We start from the raw sequence: 20,438 nt of genomic DNA, 5'->3' as shown, positions 1-20,438 counted from the left end.
GTGACTAAAGGACCTGACCAGAACAATTGTAGAGGAGGAAAAGTTTATTTAAGGGCTCACAGTTTCAGAGGTCTCAGTCTTTGGACAGAAGAGTTCATTCCTCAGGGCTCAAGGTGAGGCTGAACATCATGGCAGAAGAGCGTGGCAGGGGGACGTGGGTCACATGATTATCAGGAAGCAGAGAGTCTCCACTCTCCACATACAAAATATATACCCCAAAGCCACATCCCAGTTCCCACCTCCTGCAGCCACACCCTGTCACTTCAGTTACCACTCAGTTAATCCCTATCAGGCTTAATTTACTGATTGGCCTTACACTCTTATAACCGAATCATTTTTCCCCTGAACCTTCTTGCGTTGTCTCATACATGAGCTTTTGGGGGACACCTTACATCCAAACCATAACAGATACTTACTGAGGACATACTGTGTGCTCACCACTGTGTCCATCCTTGGGTTCTAGATGTCTTGGGCCTGCTGCCAGGAGTTCCTTCAAGACTGGTTGGGAAAGGAGGCAGCACTGTTTTCAGCTCGGGATAGGAGTGAGGGCAGAGCTCATCTATGAAGAGCGTTAGGTGGCGGCAGGAAGGAAAGGCCGCCTGAGAGAACCCAGGGAGGTTCCTAGGCTAGGTGGTCAGGCCAGGATGCTGGATGGGTAACACAGGCAGTGAGCAGGTGCTGCTGCTGCTGCCTCTCTCCTGGCTCCTGAAGCCCCTCAGGAGGGCTGCTAGTGCTGAGAATACTCCAAGACCCTCCAGCCACTGCCTCCTGGGTAGACAGTTGGCCCAGGAGGGGATCTAGTTAAAGACAGCAGATAGATGAGGGAGGTGGCAGTAGGGAGGGACACAGTAATCGTGGGAAGAGGAGACTTGATGGGGTGCTGGCAGCAGCTGGGCTTGGGGTGGGTGCTAAGGTACATTCCAGAAGGGAGAGCTCAGGATACACTGAGTGCATGTATGGATGCCTGGTTTCCCTGCCTGTGCCCAGCACAGTTGATAAGAAAGCTTGACTTCCCTAGGTTGACTCCTTCTTCCTTGTCCTCTGACCCTCTTTGGTGTTCTGTGATGGATTTTCTGAATTTTGGTGGGGGATCTGATAGCTTATGTGGGTCATCCTGTGAGATGCAGCAGAGAGGATGCAGGCCAGGGGTTGGTGAGGCAGGACTTCCTACCTCATGGCCAGACAGAAGTGGGGAGGGTCCCAAACCATGTCACACAACTCTTCCTCCTGCCTTGGAGAGGGAGGCTTATGGGGCCCTACGGGTGATTCCCAGTGAGGGGACAATGTACACCTCTGACAAGTGCCCTCACTACCACGCAGACCACAAGATGGGATTTCTCACGTGGAAGAAATCCTGTAGTTGGTCTGCTGGCTTTGTGGTGAGCAGGGCTAATGCCATAAAAAGAAAAGGGTATTTAACTTTGCATTGATAGGTAAAGAATAATCAAAATATAATTAAAAGCATGAATTCTTCTAATTATTGTCCTTGTATAATGTGTGTTTAAAAACAAGACATCTGCAAAGGCTTCCTTTTGAATACATGCAGAAACAAGAGAGGGTATCATTTTAATTAAAAATGGATTATTTCAAAAACAGTTTAATCATCCTGTCATCAAAGGACTTAGATCTTATTAATTAGCTATTGATTAGTAGGTTTAAGTTACCCAAAATTTAAATTCGTGGCGATCATTGTTGGCATCCCCCTGAGGAGTACGTTTCAACCCCCACCCTACCCCCGTGTGTTTGGGATGTCAACAGAACAAAGATTCAGGGTACACCATCTGAAATCACTTCCGTCCCCTGTGTACCCATAGTGGACATCCTGCTGCAGGTGGGGACAGATGGGGAATGCTGGTAGCTGTCTCCCCTACCCCATCTCTGTGCTCTGGAATGAGAAGGTGCTGAGAACCCAGAAGGTGGTGTCTGTTTCCCTGAGCATGTCCTTCCTTCTGATTGGCCCTCCCGACAGGTCATTGAGGAAGCACAGTTGTAGAATGTGCTGGAATATGCTAGCCAGGCAAACCCCCAGCCTCAGCCGGCCCTGGTGAGAACACCTTCTTTTCAGGGCTGATCTTTCTGTAGGGGCAGCGTGAGCACAACCCCCATTTATCATCTTAAGTGGATAAAGACTTTCAAAGTGATAAATAGTATTCGTGTTGTTCCTTCAGCCAAGTGTGGCTAAACTAATGCTCAGAGTCGTGAACAGCGATGGGAAGGCTCATTAGAAGAGGGGCCCTTGGCAGTTCATACCTAACAGCTGACAAGCTGCTTCAAAATGTAGTCACAAGCAGGGTAGAAAGGGTCCTTCCCACCAAGGACCCACAGACGCTGGACCTGCCAAAGTGGATCTTGGCTTCCCTCCCCTAGGGGTCAGACTCTGTACCGGGCTTTATGGTTCCTGCATGCTTAGAAGAACCTTCTCAAAGAAGAAACAGATCTCTCTCCTAGGCACCTGGGGTCTCGCCCTCCTGCCTAAGTGTCCATGGGTCTTGGATCCAGGCTGCTAGAAACACACCTTATCCTGGGTCCCCCCAACCTGGGGGTGGCCCACCCACCTGCTGCACACTGACCACTGGATTGCCACTTGCTCCCAGGTGACCAGGTCCTTGTGCTCAGATCCCTGTGCTTGCACCACCTCTGTGGTTTGTGTCTGCAGGCCTCATGGGGATAGTGCCTACAGCCTCTTCTCTCACCCCTCACTTCCTTCAGTGGAGGGCAGCTGGGAGGGAAGTGGGGGACATGGGACCCAGAAGACAGATCAGAGTGTACTGGGGCCCGGAACTGGGTCTCTGCATGGGGAGGGCAAGACTGCCCTTCAGAAAGGCATTAATCTAAAATGGTATTTTCCTGAGATAGTTATTTCTGAAATGACACATTTGTGAAATATTTTAAGATTGGAAAGCTGAGAAAGGAATTCGATATTTAGAAACAGCGTAGCACTGGAATCTTTCAAAATGAAACAAACATCCTAGAGGGATTTAAAAAGTAAAGCATTTTCTTTCCCTAAAAGATTGATTTGGGGCTTCTGTCCTGCCTGCTCTAGGTAGGATATGGGGCCCTGCAGGTTCAGTATTTAGAGAACATCTGTTTGGCTAAAGCTCTCAGGGTTTTTTGTTTTGTTTGTGGCACTGGGGATTGAACCCAGGTTTCATTTCTTCAAACCAAAGATAGTACATGGAGCTCCAAAGACCTCCGACCACCCTGGGTACAATGCAGAACCACCAGGCACAAATGGAGCTTTGTAAGTGGGCCTTCATCTCGAAGCATCCAAGAGAGACAGTGCCCTGACCAGGCTTCATCTGATGACCCAACCTCAGGATAAGCTGTTAAATGAAGCCTGTGGAAGCATTGCCAAGTGAGACTCCTGCCAGCATTCTGGGCCAAGGGATGTGTCCGTGCTAAGCCTGCACTGTTAACCAAGCAGAGCGTCCTCACAGGGGCTCGATACCTTCCTGTCCAAGGCCCTCAGCTGTTGGGTTTATAGGACCTGGCATTGTTTCCTCAGCACCTCAGGTTTTAAGAACCAAGGGGCCTATTTGACCATTTTCCGTGGAGTCCTGGTGTTCCCCGAATGAACTAGGGAGCAGAGAGGTCCTGGCACAGGAAAGAACTTGTGTTCTGTTTGAGGTCTTCCTGCTAGCTGCTGAATGGGAACTTGGCGAGGTTCCAGACCAAAGTCCTCCCATCCAGAGCTAGAAACCAGGGTTTTCCTCAAGGAATCCTTAGTTTTGCATCAGCCATTCACAGTGCTTTCATGATTTCAGCCTAATCCATAGCCCACTTTGCTATTACCTGCTTACTGGTTTTCTTTAAATTGACTCCCTTTAAATAGGCTTCAAAAGAAAGCTTTTTATCCCTACCGTAAGTGAAACTCTTCAGTATAATTTGCCAGTATAAATGGAAGGCAGCACTTTAAAATAAATAAAAAATAAGGTAAATCTGTTGATCCACATGATGTCATCCCATGGACTCTTACTGTACTTTGGGAAATATTGGCTTAAAAAAAAAAATGCTCCTTCCTTCCTCCCTGATCCCAGCCTTTTCCCCAGAAAGCTCTCCATGTTCATGGGGTAGTGGAGTGGAACGCAGGCATCCTTTGGAGATAAAATGGGCTCTGGGTCAGTTTAAACTAGGATGATATTCTTCTACCACGGAGAGCCTTTCTGAACCCCCCACATGATTCCTCTCATGACCTGGTTCAGCTTAAGAGGGGAAGACGTTTTTAGGACTGAGAAAGATATTATTGATGAAGTCAACATAGCTAGTGCAAGATGGGGTCAGATAGAAGCAAACTTTCACCCCAATATCAGAGAACTATCAGCAGATTTACTTATGTTTACCTCTTCCAGGATTTTCCAAAGCTAGAGCTGTCTCTTGCTCAGGGTTTCAATCCCCAAATGGGTCTGGATTCACAGGCCTAGAACTTCCCACGTGAGCCATGTGCTGCGAGTTGTGAGTTTCTTCCTTCTGTGTGTTGTCACTCTCCCGGGAACCCTCCTGTGTACCTGCCCCAGACAGGTACCCTGCTTCTTTTTTCTGAGCATCAGCCAAGAAAGTACTAGAGAAGGTCAGAATGTGCCAAGTGCTTGAGAAAGAGAGTAGAACTTGTCCCAAAAGCCCCAGTGAGGGCAGGGGAGAGTCCCTGCACAAACGCAGACTGCAGGTGGAGCCCCTAACTGCCCCCCATGTAAAGAATTGGTGAAAGAAGATGAAATGGAGCTGTGCCTCTTGGCCTCCATCACAGTCAGTCCAAGGCTGACTGATAAAGTAAGTGTGAAAACAGTCCACAAAAGATGTCAGGGTTTATCTAATCATAGGGATGGGGAAGGGCTTCTTAAATATTATGCCAAAGGAAGAAGCCATAAAGAAAAAGCTTTAATGCATCTGACCAATAAAAATGTAAATTATCTGTCCGGAAATGCCATAAAGAAAATTAAAGAGCAAAGGGGAAAACTTGTTATACAGATGATTGTCAAAACCACTGCCGAGTATCCTTCAAATATAAATACCTTAAGGATCAATAAGAAAAAGGTGAACATTCACATTTTTCAAAAAGAAGCCATTCAGAATGGAAGAAATATGAGGAAAAAGTACATAAGCATGTTCAAACTTGTCAGTCCATCAATGAAGCTTTAAAATACTGGGTATTTTCCTCCCAGATTCCCGGTCCTGTGGGCAGACAAGCTCTGAGGTGCACTGCTCAGGACCCTGAAAATCCTTATGAGTGTCCAGGGGTCCATTTTGCAGAACATTCCCTGAGACTGAGAAATGCGCATTTGCTCAAAATTCCTAGAAGGAATTTTGTCTGAGAACAGTGAAAAGACATATGGCCATGAGCATCCATCATAACAGAGGTGGAAGTAACCTAGATATCTGCCGGTGGGAAGCTGGTTAAGTAAATTATAGGCTGTGGTACTCCCAGCTGTACATTCAAAGTTAGTTATTCAATTACTCAACAAAAATAATCCTGAAAACCTCCTGTGTGCCAACCTCTAATCTGGACTCTGAGGGATACTGCAGTGAACAAAATAGATAAAACCTCAGCCTAGTGTCAGTCAAGAGAGGATGGATAGATAGATGGATGGATTGGTGGTAGGGTAGATAAATGGGGAAGTAGATTGATAGGTGATAGAGATGGGTTGGTGGTGGATGGATGGATAAATAAATGGAGAGGTAGATGATAGGGGTAGATTGGTGGATAGGTAAATTGATAGATAATAGAGATGGGTGGGTGGATGGATGGATGGATGGATGGATGGATGTGTGGGTCAAACATTTATCCAGGGACTCAGGAAAGGCCTTTCTGTGAAGGACTCATTGAAGGACAGACCTGAAGGAGGAAAGGGAAAGCAAATGGATTTCTGAGGTGGATCCCCAGGTGAAGAGAATGGGACTCATACAGGGACCTGAGGCAAGAGCTTGCCTGGAAGGTCAAGCATGGTAAGGATGTGAGCTGTCAGAAGACCAAATGAGATGGAGAGTAAGAGAGAGGGGGACTGCTTATGGGAAGCCAGGATGGGTGTGAACAAGGTAGTCCTGGTTCCTGCTTTAAATAGTAGAAGGATTCCTTTTCAGAACGTGTTCTATAGGGGACAGGGACTGGTGCTGGGAGGTCAGCCAGACCACTTTCACCATTGACCGTGTAAGAGAAGCCTAGGGGACCTGTAACAGGGAGGGAGCAATGGCAGCAGGGAAAAGTCATCCCATTCTAAATATTGTGACAGCATTAAAACATGTGTCTCCTGACAAGGCTTACATTCTTGCTTTAGCAACAATCTTCAGTGGACAGCCTGCCCTCTTGCAGGCCTGGGTGGAGCTTTTGGTCCTTGCAAATCCATTACACTTCACCTTGGGCCCCATGCATAGGTGTGAAGTGGAAGAAGGACAGTGAATAAATGAGTAACTACCTGGAAAAATCCCATGAACTGTCTCCACTACAGCGGGACCCACACATGATCCTGTGACTCAGGATTTCTACTCCTTGCCATTTGCTCAACAGAGATGCATGCACACAAGCCCCAAAAGATCAGACAAGAACTTCCACAGCAGTGTTATTATAATAGCTATGATGTGGAGACAGCCTGAATGTTCATTGATAGAAGAAAAATACACTAGACTTTACTCACTCAGTGGACACAACCCAGCTACTAGAGCAAGAGAGTGACCAGCACCCACCACCTGCATGGGGCTCACACCTGATGCTGAGCCAAAGGAGACCAGACACAGAACACATCACCTGATCCCATTTACAGAAAGTTCCAAAGTAGGCAGAACTAATCTATGGTATTAGAAGTCACCCATGGAGAGGAAGGACTGATGGGGACAGGTGGGGGATACATGGTTGTGCTCAGGTTATACCAGTTCATTGGACTGTGTCCTTATGATTTGGGTCCTTTCCTGAGCATATATCATATTTAAGTAAAAAGGTGACTTTAAAAAGAAAAGTTTACAGCTAATCATCTTTAAAGATCTGTGTTTATGTTTTTTAAAAATGCCTGGAAGGATGTTCAAGAAAATATTTGATAAAGGTTATCACTGGGTGATAAGATTGAGGGTAATTTTTTAATGTGTATTTCTAGGCATTCTGTGTAAGGATTTCTAAGATCTCTTCCATGTATATATATTTATATAACTTGTTAGTAGCCTACCATGACCATGGCTCTGACAACTAAGGAGATCAATTTTTTCCCAATAATTGATACCACAGAAGTCAGAAACTAAGCCTAATCAAGCATGTCAAGAATAAAGGGGAAGATTTGTTAATTGAATGTCATGTTATGTCCTCAGTTATGCTTAATACAAGATAGGCAATTTAGAATTCCCAATTATCCAATTAAAATGCTAATTATCTCTTACCTTGATAAGGCCTCTCTAGGAGAGAGGGCGAGCTGATGCTCTCCGTCGCTTCTCATCTCCCTGTCTTTTACTGTAACTGCTGCAGTTTTTGCTGCTGCCCTTACCTCTGGTTGGTGAGTCCTTCCCTCTCAGGGCCCCTCATCCTCTCCTGCAGCACCAGCTGCTGCTTCCCAGGAGCCACCAGGGCCCTTGGCTGGGCTGGGTGGGGCCATTTGTCCTTGCAGACCTGTTTCAGCTCAGCTTGGAGGCATTTTCCACAGTATCATCCACCACAAGACCTAACAGAGCACCTAGCCCTCTCCTGTGTGACCTCCTTCAGTCCTCATAGTGAGGCCCAAGGCAGGTGCTATTTTAGCCCCCACCTACACACAGAACCAAGGCTGCAGAGGTATCTGTGTGGAGACCATAAGCTTTGCAGTCAGAAACCCTGCGATGGCCCAGGCCTATAATACCAACTGTTTGGGAGGCTGAGGCAGGAGGATCATAAGTTTGAGGTCAGCCTGGACAACTTAGCCAGACCCTGTCTCAAGAAAAAAATTAAAGGAACTGGGGATCTAGCTTAGTGTACTTGCCTAGCACTCCTGTGCCTAGTGAGATCCTGAGTTCAACCCCCAGTATTGCCTGAAAAAGAAAAAGAAAAAACCCTGAATGGACTCTTAAGCCCAAACCTAGATTCAGTGGACTCCCTGACCGTTGTTACTTTGTCTGCAGTTTCCTCGTCTGTGAAGTAGGACAAATGCTCCTTCCACAAAGGATTGTGCTAAATGCTTCAGGTGACTGTCTGCTGTCTCACTGGAGGGGCTGTATGACCTGCCCCAGGTCTCAGTCTGAGTAGGCAGCAGAGCCTGGATTGAATCAGTCTGCAGGAGTCCCAAGTCCCAAGCATCCTTACTTTCAAGTGCAGTCCCTTAGATTGCAGGCACTGGTGGAGGTGCCCAGCAGGAGCTGAGGAGTTGGGGAAAATGACCTGGGCAGGTGGCAGGGCCTAAGGAGTCTGTTTTCATCAGGTTGCCCACATAGTGATGGTCCCTGCAAGAACAAGATGGCAAGCTCACATACTCAGAGACTGGACTGGCCAACCTTGGAAAATGTTTCCCTGGCCAAGCAGTCTCAACCCAAGAGCCAGGACTGGTGTGGGCATGGCTATGGGAGGGAACAAGGAGGCTTAGGGAGCACTGAGCAACAAAGCAAGCTGCAGAAGGCAGAGACTTCCCTGTAGCTATTACAGATCGCCCATGCTGCATAGTCCCACTTTGGTGCAGGTTGTACTATGAAGCTGCCTAACCCTCTGATAGCACTGGTTTTCTTAATAATGCATTGCTGGTTTTAGTCCAAGGCTTTAAGCCAGTCTCTACCTGGTGATATACCACATGAATGTCACTTGCTCATTTAAACACATGCACAGCCTAGGTAGTGGTGCATCCCTAGCCTTCTCTGTGTCTGTCCTCACCTGGGATCTGGGGAAGGGGAGGACAAAGGAAGTACCCTGATTCGCCTGTCCTAGTGCCTGCACTTCACAAGGCCCATAGAAAATTCATGCTAACAGAACTGGGACTGTCCTGGGGTATTTAGGCAGAGCCGTGAACCAGTGGCTGGACCCACACAGCAACCACAGGGTGGGTAGGGGCCCTGTTGCCAGAAGCCTCTGATGATCCATTGCTCATCCCAGAAGAAAGAAGCAGAGCAACTTCCACCCTCCCCCTGGGAGTTCTAGAATGATTGGGTACATGTTTCCAATCCCATGTGAGAGAAGTTTCCTGCTGCCTACTTCACTGATACACATGAGTTTGACTCCAAGGCTCACTCTGGGACAGCAGGAAAGGCACCTGTTGGCCTTGAGGATTGTCAGTGGGTAGATCTTCAAAAGGTGTGTTGCATTTGTTACACAGTTGTGGTCATTTAGACCTGGCAAATGTCATTGTCACTAATTAGAATGCATGTGAATTACAAGTTACTGAATACTGAGACAATTATACCTGACACTGTTGTTTGATCCCAAACCTTACAAGGTACTCTGCACTCCCTTCCCCTCCCACTTTTTACACACTCAAGGCCCCAGTCAGTCCCTGAGGAGGCAAGACTCCTGTATCAGTTTTCCCTGAGGGCAGAGGCAGCCATGACGGGATAGCAGGCCAAGATGCCACTTGTCAAGCAGGAAGCCCACATGTATGTGTGAGTCCCGAGGCTGGTGCAAGGACATCTTTGCATTCTCTCTGGACAGTGCCCTGGCGATGCTGCATGTGCATCGTCCTGCACGGGGCCTGGTGGACTCCCAGGGAGAACTTGGCTGTGCTTGACCATGCTGGAGTGGCCAAGGGTCTATGCAGGTTCTGTTTGGTTTTCAAGGAGTAGCCAAAAGGCTCTTTCTCAGAGTGCTGAGATGCTGGTGACTTTCTGGCCACCTGCAGGAAGGATCCCTGTGCTGTGGATTCTCTTACCACATGCAGGAGGGATCCCTGTGCTGTGGACTCCCTGTGAGGCCTCTGAACAGTGACAGTGATGGCTAGCACATGCTGCACATAGTGCCCATCATGTACTGAGCAGCCTTCTATGTACTCCTTATGAATTGAGTCATTTAACAGGCAGAGCAACCTTGGAAGGGAGGTAGCATCTGCTGGGGATAAGGCTCAGTTCATAGAGTGCTGGTTCAATCCCCAGCACTGCAAAAACAAAACAAAACAAAACAAAAAAAAACAGAAGGGAAGTAGCATTATCAACCCCTTTTTGTAAATTCTTTTAGCTTTTGTTTATCATGGGAGGATTTTATTTCATCGTCAAGTTTGAAGGTAAGTTTTGCTGGGTATAAGATTCTTGGTTGGCATCCATTTTCTTTCAGGGCTTGAAAAATGTTGTTCCAGGCCCTTTTAGCTTTTAGGGTCTGGATTGAAAAATCTGCTGATATCCGTATTGGTTTCCCCCTGAATGTAATTTGGTTCTTTTCTCTCACAGCCTTTAAAATTCTGTCTTTATTTTGTATGTTAGGTATTTTCATTATAATGTGCCTTGGTGTGGGTCTGTTGTAATTTTGTGTATTTGGAGTCCTATAAGCCTCTTGGACTTGATTTTCCATGTCATTCTTCAGATTTAGGAAATTTTCTGATATTATTTCATTGAATAGATTGTTCATTCCTTTGGTTTGTTTCTCTAAGCCTTCCTCAATCCCAATAATTCTTAAATTTGGCCTTTTCATGATATCCCATAGTTCTTGGAGATTCTGTTCATGATTCCTTACCATCTTCTCTGTTTGTTCAACTTTGTTTTCAAGATTAAATATTTTGTCTTCAATATCTGAGGTTCTGTCTTCCAAGTGTTCTATCCTATTGGTTATGCTTTCTATGGAGTTCTTAATTTGGTTTATTGTTTCCTTCATTTCAAGGATTTCTGTTTGGTTTTTTTCAATATCTCTAACTCTTTATTGAAATGATCTTTTGCTTCCTGTATTTGCTCTTTTAACTGTCCATTGGTGTGATCATTCAATGCCTGCATTTGCTCTTTCATCTCATCATTCAATGCCTGCATTTGCTCTTTCATCTCATCGTTTGCTTTCCTTATCACTTTAATTATGTACATTCTGAACTCCCTTTCTGTCATTTCTTCTGCCATGCTGTCATTGCATTTTATTGATGTAACATCTAGATTTGTTTGGGGCATTTTCTTCCCTCATTTTCTCATATTGTTCAGGTATCAGTGGATCGCTAAGATATTGCAGATTTCCTCTACTGACTTATAATGTCCCTGAAGATTTCTAGTATATCCCCTCTTATCCTTCAGTAGCCTGAAGTCTTGGAGGAAGTTGATAATGCGGTGCTCCACAAGGAGGCTGCCTCTCTAGGGGTGGTGGCCTTCAGGTGGGGTATATGCCCTGCTAGTGGGCAGAGGTGCCTCCACTTGTTGACCAATGGTCATCCAAAGGGGAACTAGGCTACGGGCTGAGGCAAGGCCTGTTTGAGCCTGTGTCTCTGGTTTTACCGTCCTTGTGGGAAAACCTCACCTGGCAGGGAAGACTCACCCTAGAGGTTCCCCTCAATCTACAACTACTGCCTGGACTGGGCTGCCTTCCTCTGCAACGTTCCCAGAGGCCCGGACCTACCTCCTGGTCCTGGGAGCCTCACCCTTCGCAGACGAGTCTCCTTATGCTGCCTCTCCTCAAAGACTACCCTCAGTCCTGGAGCCTTTGCTCTGCCCCTAAGCATGTCTCTGTGTGGCTCTTCCACCAAGAAGCCGCCTAGGTCCTGGGACCCTGCTCTGCACCTAATCGCCTGGCTATGTGGCCCCTCCTCTGAGCCGCCACCTGGAGCCCCGTACAGTCGCTCCGAGTCCCAGCGACCTGCCGCATGCCTCTTCCTCCAGACTGTCGCCCAGTGTTCCGGTGCAGTCTCTAGGAGTCCAAGCAACTCACTGAGCCTCCTCCTCCCGCCAACCGCCTGTAGCCCTGGGCAGTCACTCTGAGTCCAAGCGACCCGCCCGTTCCTCCTCCTCCTCCGGGTAGCCCCTCCGCCGGTGTTCAGGAGCGGTCGCTTTGAGTCCAAACAACTCACCACTCGCTTCCTCCTCTGAGTAGCCGCCCGGAGCCCTGGTGCAGTCACTCCAAGTCCAAGCAACCCACCTCACTCCTCCTCCTCCTCCGGGCAGCCCCCCAGTGTTCAGGAGCAGTCACTCTGAGTCTAAACAGCTCGCCACGCAGCTCCTCCTCTGGCAACCGCCTGTAGCTCTGGTGCAGTCACTCCAAGACCAAGCGACCCGCCGCGCTCCTCCTCCTCCTCCTCCTCCGGGGAGGCCCCGGTGTTCAGGAGCAGTCGCTCTGAGTTCAAACAGCTCGCCAAGTAGCTCCTCCTCTGGGCAGCCCCCCGGGTGTTCAGGAGCAGTCACTCCGAGACCAAGCGACCCACCTCGCTCCTCCTCCTCCTCCGGGCAGCCCCCCGGTGTTCAGGAGCAGTCACTCTGAGTCCAAACAGCTCGCCGCGCAGCTCCTCCTCTGGCAACCGCCTGTAGCTCTGGTGCAGTCACTCCGAGTCCAAGCGACCTGCCGCGCTCCTCCTCCTCCGAGCAGGCCCCTGTGTTCAGGAGCGGTCGCTCTGAGTCCAAACAGCTCCTCCTCTGGGCAGCCGTCTGGAGCCCCAGTGGTTGCTCCGAGTCCAAGTGCTGTGCTGAGCGGCCTCCTCTATGATGCTCCCAGTTGTCCGAGTTCACTGCTCCAGTGGGGGGAGGGGTGTCTCTTTGGGCAACTCTACTTCACAAAGTTCCCTGCGTTCTGGGACTACTGCCCCATCCAGGACGCCTCCCCAACGGGAGAGACTCACCCGGCTGCTTTGAGTTGGTCCCAAGTCTCTCAATATCTCCTCTTTTGAATTCTGAGTCCTAGAGCAACATGAAATGCAGCCACCCTCTAGTCTGCCATCTTGAAACGCCCTCATCAACCCCTTTTTACATTGAGGAAACTGAGGCATGGAAGGCCTTTCAACTGGCAAGTGACCAAGCTGGGATGTGACTTTCAAGAGGCTGGGGGTGTGGGGCCAAGGGCAGCCCCTGTCCTCTGGTACTATTCAGCTAAGTAAGCCTCTGTCCAGACTACCACTCTCCTAAGTCCTCTGCTAGGTCACATGGGCTCCACCACCCCTAGCCAGCTTCCCTTTCATAGGTCTGTTCCTGTCGCTCTTTACCTCTTGGGGACCTGAGGTCCATCGAGGCCCAACTTCTGGAATGATGTGACCAAAGCCACCCCTCCTTATTCTACCTCCACAGACCTCCTTGGCCCCAGCTACCAGTGCTCACAGCTTGTGCTAATAGCTAATAATGGTGGGCACTTGCTGCCTGGGGCAGCCACTTTGCTGTTATCTGGGGCAACTAATGTGTTTTAAGGGACTGCGGCTTATCTTCTTGTTAGTTGATAAACCTCTGAGGGCAAGAGCTGGGCTGTGTGCCCAGGAACTATCCACCAGCGGGATTTGTGGGTCCCAAGGGGGGAGGCCCAGCAAGACTTTCCCTGGAGACATGGTTTCTGCAGATGTGGGCCTGGGCATTTGCTGTTCTTGCCCCATTAGTCATCTCCAGGCACTGACAAATGGTCCTGCCCCCGTCTGTTACTCTGTCACTGCAGTAACTCCATCTACTTTGTTATTCACAGCACCGATTCTCCCAGGTTACTTAAGGGTTCTCATTTATGCCCAGATACAAAGCATCTTTTACCCGAGTCTTGCTTGAGAGAAATTTATAGACAAGGATGTTGGAGGAATGGGCAGGCAGGGAAGAGCTTCAGGGAGCACAGAGCAGCAGGGATGTCTGGGACTTGGGCAGATGGCCCCCCTGCTGCTGGGGAAGGCTGTGTTAGCCCAGGAACCTGGTCTGGTGCCCCCTACACCCTCCTCCTTCCAGGTGAGCAAGGGGGAGCAGGGGCGGCTGGGCTCAGCCTCATGCTTGCACTGTGTACCAAATGCAGATTTATGGAAGGAGCAGGTGGAGGTGGTCAGGGGTGGGGGAGACAGCACTTCTGCCTGACTTGCTGTCTGCTGTCCTCTGACAGACTATTCATTTTTAGAAGTTTTGTTTTGGTTCCTCATAAAATCTACCTATTCTCTTTTTTTCAAATCATCCTCTTAGGTCTTAATTATTTTATATGCCATGAAAGTCTCCACCTGATATGCTGTTATCCAAAGTCGTTGGGAGGTCTCTGCCTGCTGTTTGTTGTATCTGAAAATACTGCATGGTGTGTGTGGCGGGGGTTGCAGGTGTATAGGTGTGGCGTGTGTGTGTGTGGTATGGGTGAATGCACAAGCAGATCTTCCATGGCCCAAGTTGAGGGTGTGGCTGTCCTGCTTGGCTTTGTGACGGCTCCTGCTGGGAGCTCCAGGTATCATATCCAGGGACCAAGTTTTGTATTAATTTCTAGCTTGGTGGTTTCTAAACTTGTACATTTGAACTGGAAGCCCCTGGTGCACAGACTGGTGCTTACGAATCCTGAGATGTTTGGTGTTCATCTAGAGCCAAGCAAGTTTCCTTGATTGCTGGCAAATTTTTTCCAAGTCCCCTTTTCTTTATGAATACATGTTATAAGGTATTCCCCCCAAATCTCCTGTGTCTGCAGGAATATTCAGAGATGAAATGATTGAGTTGTGACAGCTGTAACCCTAATCAGTCTGACCTAGTTTGAATGGACTGGGTGGTAACTGTAGGCAGGTAGGACGTGGCTGGAGGAGGTGGGCCACTGGCAGCGTGTCCTAGAAGGGTGGATCTTTCTGTGGCTCCTCCCCACCTTCACTTTCTGCTTCCTGACCCTGCCATGAGGGGAGCAGCCTCCACTGAGCCCTTTGCCATCATGTGCTGCCTCACTTGGGCCCAGATCAATGGAGCCAACCATCTGTGGACTGAGACCTCTGATATTGTGAGTCGCAAATAAACTTTTCCTCCTCTAAGTTGTTCTCAATGGATATTTTGGTCATGGCAACACAAAAGCCAGCTAAATAGTGCATCACTACACAAGTCCCTGCTTTGCGTGCTGGGGCATCTCAGTGCTATTCCCTTTAAAGTCCCAAGTCTGACTTTCTGGCTTCTTCTTTTTTTCCTTATGAGCTCTGCTCTACTGTTGTGTTTTATGGTGCCCATCCGAGTGTTGGAGGTGAGAGGGTTTCTGGCTATGCCTCTGCCATCACTAAAATGTGGCCATGGACTTGGACCAGTTAGTAGTTACCTCTCCAATGCAGAGTCACCTGGACCCCTCCCCCTTGTTTGTCTCACAGTTGCCTGGATTTTCTGTGAAGGTACAGAGGGGACTTTAGCAAGTTTTCTCTGGCCACTGTGGCATGTGAGCCATCAGTGGAAAGTTGGGTCAGTCTGTTTTTGCTCCTGGTCATCCCAGCTCTGCTAGCTGAACTCAGACCAAGCTGTGTGGAACCTCCAGGTCAGGCCTGTGACCCCAGTTTGGAGCATCCAGTCTTCAGTCCTCACCTGGAAAACATTGGAAGTGTGTTACACTTTTCTCCACGGTCCCCTGCACCACCACACCAGCCCCAGAACTTAAGTACCTTTATGCATCCACAGCCCAGGCCCCAAATCTGCAGGAAATGCTCCTGGGCCTATTTTGTCCACCTGTTACCACCATCAAAGCTTCACTGTGTCCTCAAGTCCTGCCAGAAAAGATCACTGAAAACAAAATTAGGTGCTGAAGTCCAGTGTGAAGAACATCAGACTCCTTTGGGCAGAGTGAATTTTCAGCATGTGGCATCTCTCTTTTCCTTTCTCCTCTTCCCTGTAGGTGTGTGGAATTGTCAGTGTTCTTGGCAAAGATGTCTAGTGTTGGGCTGCAGTTACAGGTGAAAACTGGGTCAGCCTTTCCTTAGTTAGATGCCTCTGTAAGTCGTGCCTTATACTCGAAATTGCTTTTTTTTTTTTCCTTCCACAAAAGCCAGGGATACTGGAAGGTCATTTCTGCCAAGAGGATTATGTAGCAGGAAAACTTGCTGCGGGTGAAGGCACCAAACCCAACCAGCCTCCTTTCTCATAGGCAGTGCTTGTCCATCTGCACATGCCAATGGCACAGCCAACCCTCTGCCTGGCCTTTCTGAAACCAGCCAGTCCAAGTACAGACTGTGGTCATCTGTAGGTCACTTGCCCCAACAGAGGCCTACTGTCTCCATTACCTTGAACATGGCTACATGTCTCCTCGAGGTGTACTTCTGCTGGGGCAGGCTCACACCTCCAAAAACTAAGGGAGCACTGTCTTCTTGCGCCATTTACAGGGAGCCAATTTTGAGACTACCTGTAGAGACTTCCGCAGGAGGACTGGTGGTGTGGGGCAGCCTTAGTAGGAATGGGTCTGGGCTGTGGCCTCCATCAGCGCTGTGAACCTGGGTCTTACTGTCCCCCGGTCTCCTGGAACTGAGGTAGACACTAAGGGCAGCAGTATAAGTGTTCCTACCATGAGTAGGGACCAGCCAGGAGAGGAGCGTGTGGTTTTCCTCACCTCCCTGGCAGCTCCTGAAGTCCTTTGTGTTGTGGAATTGCAGATACCCAATTATCCTGGAAGGTTTGTAAGGCAAGTCTGAAAGCCGATTGAATCTAGCAGAACCATTCTGCATAACAACTACTTAATACCCAATCATAACAATTATATATAATTTGTGTTTACAGTGTTTATAGCTGGGAAGATTAAACTCCTCCACACAGACATTCTCTAAACAGACTTAGAACATGCAGAGCAGGCAGGGCCGCCAATTGGCATGCCCACAGCTGGTCCTTGGTGCTCTGCAGATGGCTACCCTGGTGGCAGGTGGGCAGGGTGGGGGCTGCCTGGACCTGCTTCTCAGCCAGGGCCATGTGAGAGCTGGACCGAGCTGGGGTCCTGCATGGAAGCTGCTATTACCCACGTCTGGGTAGAGCGAGGGCAGTTGCCCCCTCCAGCTGGGGTCTGCAGAGACCAGGCACCTGGTGTGCACGGAAGACCAGGGCAGAACCTCAGGAGCCATTTGGTCCCTGAGAGCTGCGAATCTCATGCCAAGAGGAGGCTCCAAAAACCTGAGGCATGTAGTGAGGGAGGGGGGATCAGGACCACTCCAGAATTCTGGGCAATGCTGCCTCCCTGGGGTTCAGGACTCTGATGTGGCTAGTCTGGTCCATCAGCCCCTGGAGCCATCTCCAAGATCTACCCCGGGAGACCCAGCAGGAGGAGACAGCTTACTGCCCCTGTAGACCCTCTTGGCTCCCGGCTGGGCTTTGCCAAGATCTGGCCATTCTCTGCCCTGCTCATCACTCTCTCAGGCTTGCAGGGCTCTGCTGGTTTCTGGCTGTCCTGGAGGCCTCCCTGACACTCACTGGACTCAGCCTGGGGCTGAGTTCCTGCCTTGGCCTCCAGACCTTGCTGCTGAGCAGGGTTGCTCAGAATGGGAGTGTGTCCAGGACCCCAGCTGGTTTACTGCTTTCCCAGGCAGGAAGAAGCAGGACCTGTCCTGTAGACCTGCCCTGCCCTGCTTCCTCTCCAAGCAGCCTGTCACTCACCCCTCTGTCTAGCCCAGGACAGCCCTGGGGCTGGAAGGGCTTGTGTTCCTCTGCAACCTTGCATCCAGTCTCTCCAGCAAGGTGAGGGGTCCGACTCGCATGAAGGCCTTTCTCCAGCCATGTAGAAACATATGACCCCTGCCCCAGTCCACCTGGCCCCAGGGGCCAGGACTCCAGCGATCTTTCTGTCTTCCTGATGAGCCCTGAGCCCCCAGGTTCTTCCCTAAGCTCCACACTGACCTCCATGGCCTAGAGCAGGCCCTGGGTTCACACACACTCTGGGGAGCTCGGGTTTCTTGGGGGCACAGCCGAAGTGGCCTGCGCTGAGGACTCGTACGAGAGGATGGGGGCCGTGCGTGCTCCAGTGGTCCCAGCCTGATGTGTTCTCCCTTGCAGCCTGTTCCAGCACTATTGCTACTCCCGGGGTGGCATGCGCCACACCTCCTACACCTGCATCTGTTGCAGGTAAGTGCACCCTAGGTCTCCTGGGAGAAGGTCGGGGGAAGGAGAGAGAACTCTACCTTCTTTGTCAGCTTGGAGGCACTTGTTCACTTACACACCTGGCCACCCAAGCCTGGAAGTCACTTTTGCCCCCAAGACCCCAGGACTAAGGTTTCCTCTGCCTGCCAGACCTGGTATCTAGGAAGGAGAAAGCAGCCAGCTTACTCCAGAAGGGCACCTGCTGTCCCCTCCCTCCCATCCCAATGATGAGCCCTGGAAGGCCACCACTGCCTTCCTCTCCAGAGCATATGGGGACCGGACTGGGAGCCCAGGATGGGTGGCTTCTGTGTGCAGCAGGGGTGGAGCGTGGATAGAGCTGTGTGGGTGAGGGGGCTGCGGTTGTGTGTCCATGGGCAGGTGAGTGTGGAGCACTCAGTGTGGTGCACAGGGACCATACCATCATGGCCGGGGGGCGATGGGCCCTGGGTGGGTGTGTTTGTCACTGTAGGTATCTGTGTGTAGCATGTTGTGTCCGGGGTGCTCTATGTGGGCTGTGTGTGCATCTACTGTGCGTGACTGGGTGTGCTGAGAGTGCACGAGCAGTAGCAATGACCACGAACGTAGGGCAACTGGTGGCCACAAATGTGTGCTACTGTGCAGGTGTCAGTGCCCATGTTTGTCACTGTGGGCGTGATTACACAGCATGTCCTGGGGCTCACTCCACTTCATGTCCCATGCTCTGTGAGGCTCTGCCCTTCGGGTCTGGCCCCTGCCCAGCCAGAACGGAGCCGGGCTTCTCTTGCTGATGCGCACGTCCTCACACATGAATAATACATAGGAGCATCTCAGCCCTTGGAAATGTTCTTCTCTGGTGGATAGAGAGAAAAATCATTATTTCTACTTTTATGATTCCTGAGACTCCCAAATGGGGCCATAAATATTACACCCAGGTGTGTGTGTGTGTGTGTGTGTGTGTGTGTGTGTGTGTGTGTGTGTTTTCCTTTGGACAGCCTTAAAAGTCCTTTTTTCTTAAAGGCATTGCTCATTAGGGAAGCTCTTTTGAGACACAGATAAGTGAGAAGCTGCTGACTTCCTGTCTCTCTAGCCCTGAGCAGGGTGGCTTCTGAGGCTGCCAGGGCCCTTTCCGTGGATCCCTTCTGCCGTTGGTCCCCAGGAAAGTAGGACTTCCTCAGGGTCCCTCCCTAGGTCCACAAATTGCTGTTCCCCATTTCTGTTCTCCACATGTGCTGTTCACGTCCCCAGCCCAGTGGGCATTGGCCTGAGTGGCCATCAAAGCCCAGAACCCCTGCAGGTAGCACTGTCATGAATCAAGAGGCTGTGGCTGGTGGGTGGGTGGGGGGTACCATGTTCCCTGACCCCAGGCCGTGGACCTGGTCCAGCCACCCTGTGGCCTCTGCTGGAGGATGGGTAGCATTTCCCCTGGGGCTAGGCTTGGAGTGCCAGCCTCCCAGGGCTGCTGGGTCAGGATGAGCCCTTGACTGTCCTCCTGGCCCTTCGCAGTGGTGAGAACGCATCTATATTGCACTATGGACATGCCGGGGCTCCCAACGACCGGACGATCCAGGACGGAGACATGTGGTAAGTGAAGCTGGCCCTGGGGCTGCCCCAGTTCCATTTGACTGTTGGTGTCAACTGGGAGCCTCTGGGTCCCTATCCTGAGAGTGCTGACCACAGCAAGATTCCCCAGGAAACCAGCTCAGATTTCCTTGCCAAAGCCGCTGACCTGCATGATGCTTTCTGCAGAGCCAAAGGCCCCTGCACCTACAAATAAGCATCACAAGACGGGTGGAGGACAGGGTGGCTGTGGTTTCCATGGGATCATGGGCTTTCCAAGGAGAGCCTGAACTGTCCCCAGCCTCTGCCAGGTCATCCTTTCCATTCAGGAAGCTCCATACTTACATTTCTGTGCCCCAGTGCCTAGAGGCCAGGAGTCACACACACCCTAAAACCTTCCACCCTCAGCCACAGGTCCTCTTGGCATATGCAAACTACTGGTTCAGCAAGTCCAAGGTGGTGGCTGTCCTGAGCATGCTGTGCTGTGATTTCAACCCTCTGTGGAGGACATGACAAGTCTGACATGGGCAGGCCTTGTGGCCTCCATCCCAAGAATTGTGATCCTATTCACAGATCCCCAACATGGAGGGCAGAGCACACTGGTCTAGCACTCCCGGGCTTGGCAGGGTTCTGGGGGCACCCACAGACATGGCCTCCTACCCACAGTTGCTCCAGGTTCCCTGCCTGTCCTCCCCACCATCCAGCATGGAGCTGCTGAGAGCTGTCCAGATGCTGGGGTCTGGGGCTTAGCCCCACACTACACAGGGTCACCCTGTCTTGGACTTCAAATGTGCTGTGGTCACTGACCAGCAGTAGGAGGTGCCCGTCCCCCACACTCTACCCCCAGTTCTTTGGCGCCTTGTCATCCATGGCTGATGCAGCTGAACAAGGTACCTCCAAGCCCTGCTGGGCAGTGTCGTGGTTTCTTCTCAGCTGTCTAGTGTGGTGGGCTGTCCTCTTCCCCCTCGGCTTCCCCAATGTACTCATTCCCCAAACTGGAGTTCCCATGATGACTGCCCACTCACCTGGCCCTGGCCTCATCTGGCAGGCCTTGGCTCTGCCACAGGGAGTGGTCGGAG

At 50.4% G+C, this 20,438-nt stretch overlaps 1 protein-coding gene across 1 annotated transcript in view; it reads left to right on the top strand.

Annotated features, from left to right (window-relative positions):
* Pepd (peptidase D) overlaps positions 1–20,438 on the top strand; it is a 120,608-nt gene that overhangs the window by 77,393 nt on the left and 22,777 nt on the right. The window contains exons 10-11 of the mRNA XM_047529535.1: positions 17,740–17,808; positions 19,306–19,383. Of these exons, the coding sequence (XP_047385491.1) occupies positions 17,740–17,808; positions 19,306–19,383 (147 nt within the window). The remainder of the gene's footprint in view (positions 1–17,739; positions 17,809–19,305; positions 19,384–20,438) is intronic.

The sequence above is a fragment of the Sciurus carolinensis genome, chromosome 16 (assembly GCF_902686445.1).
Source record: "Sciurus carolinensis chromosome 16, mSciCar1.2, whole genome shotgun sequence".
Lineage (NCBI taxonomy): Eukaryota > Metazoa > Chordata > Mammalia > Rodentia > Sciuridae > Sciurus > Sciurus carolinensis.
The sequence above is the reverse complement of the archived record's forward strand: the minus strand, read 5'-3'. Positions and strand labels throughout refer to the sequence as shown.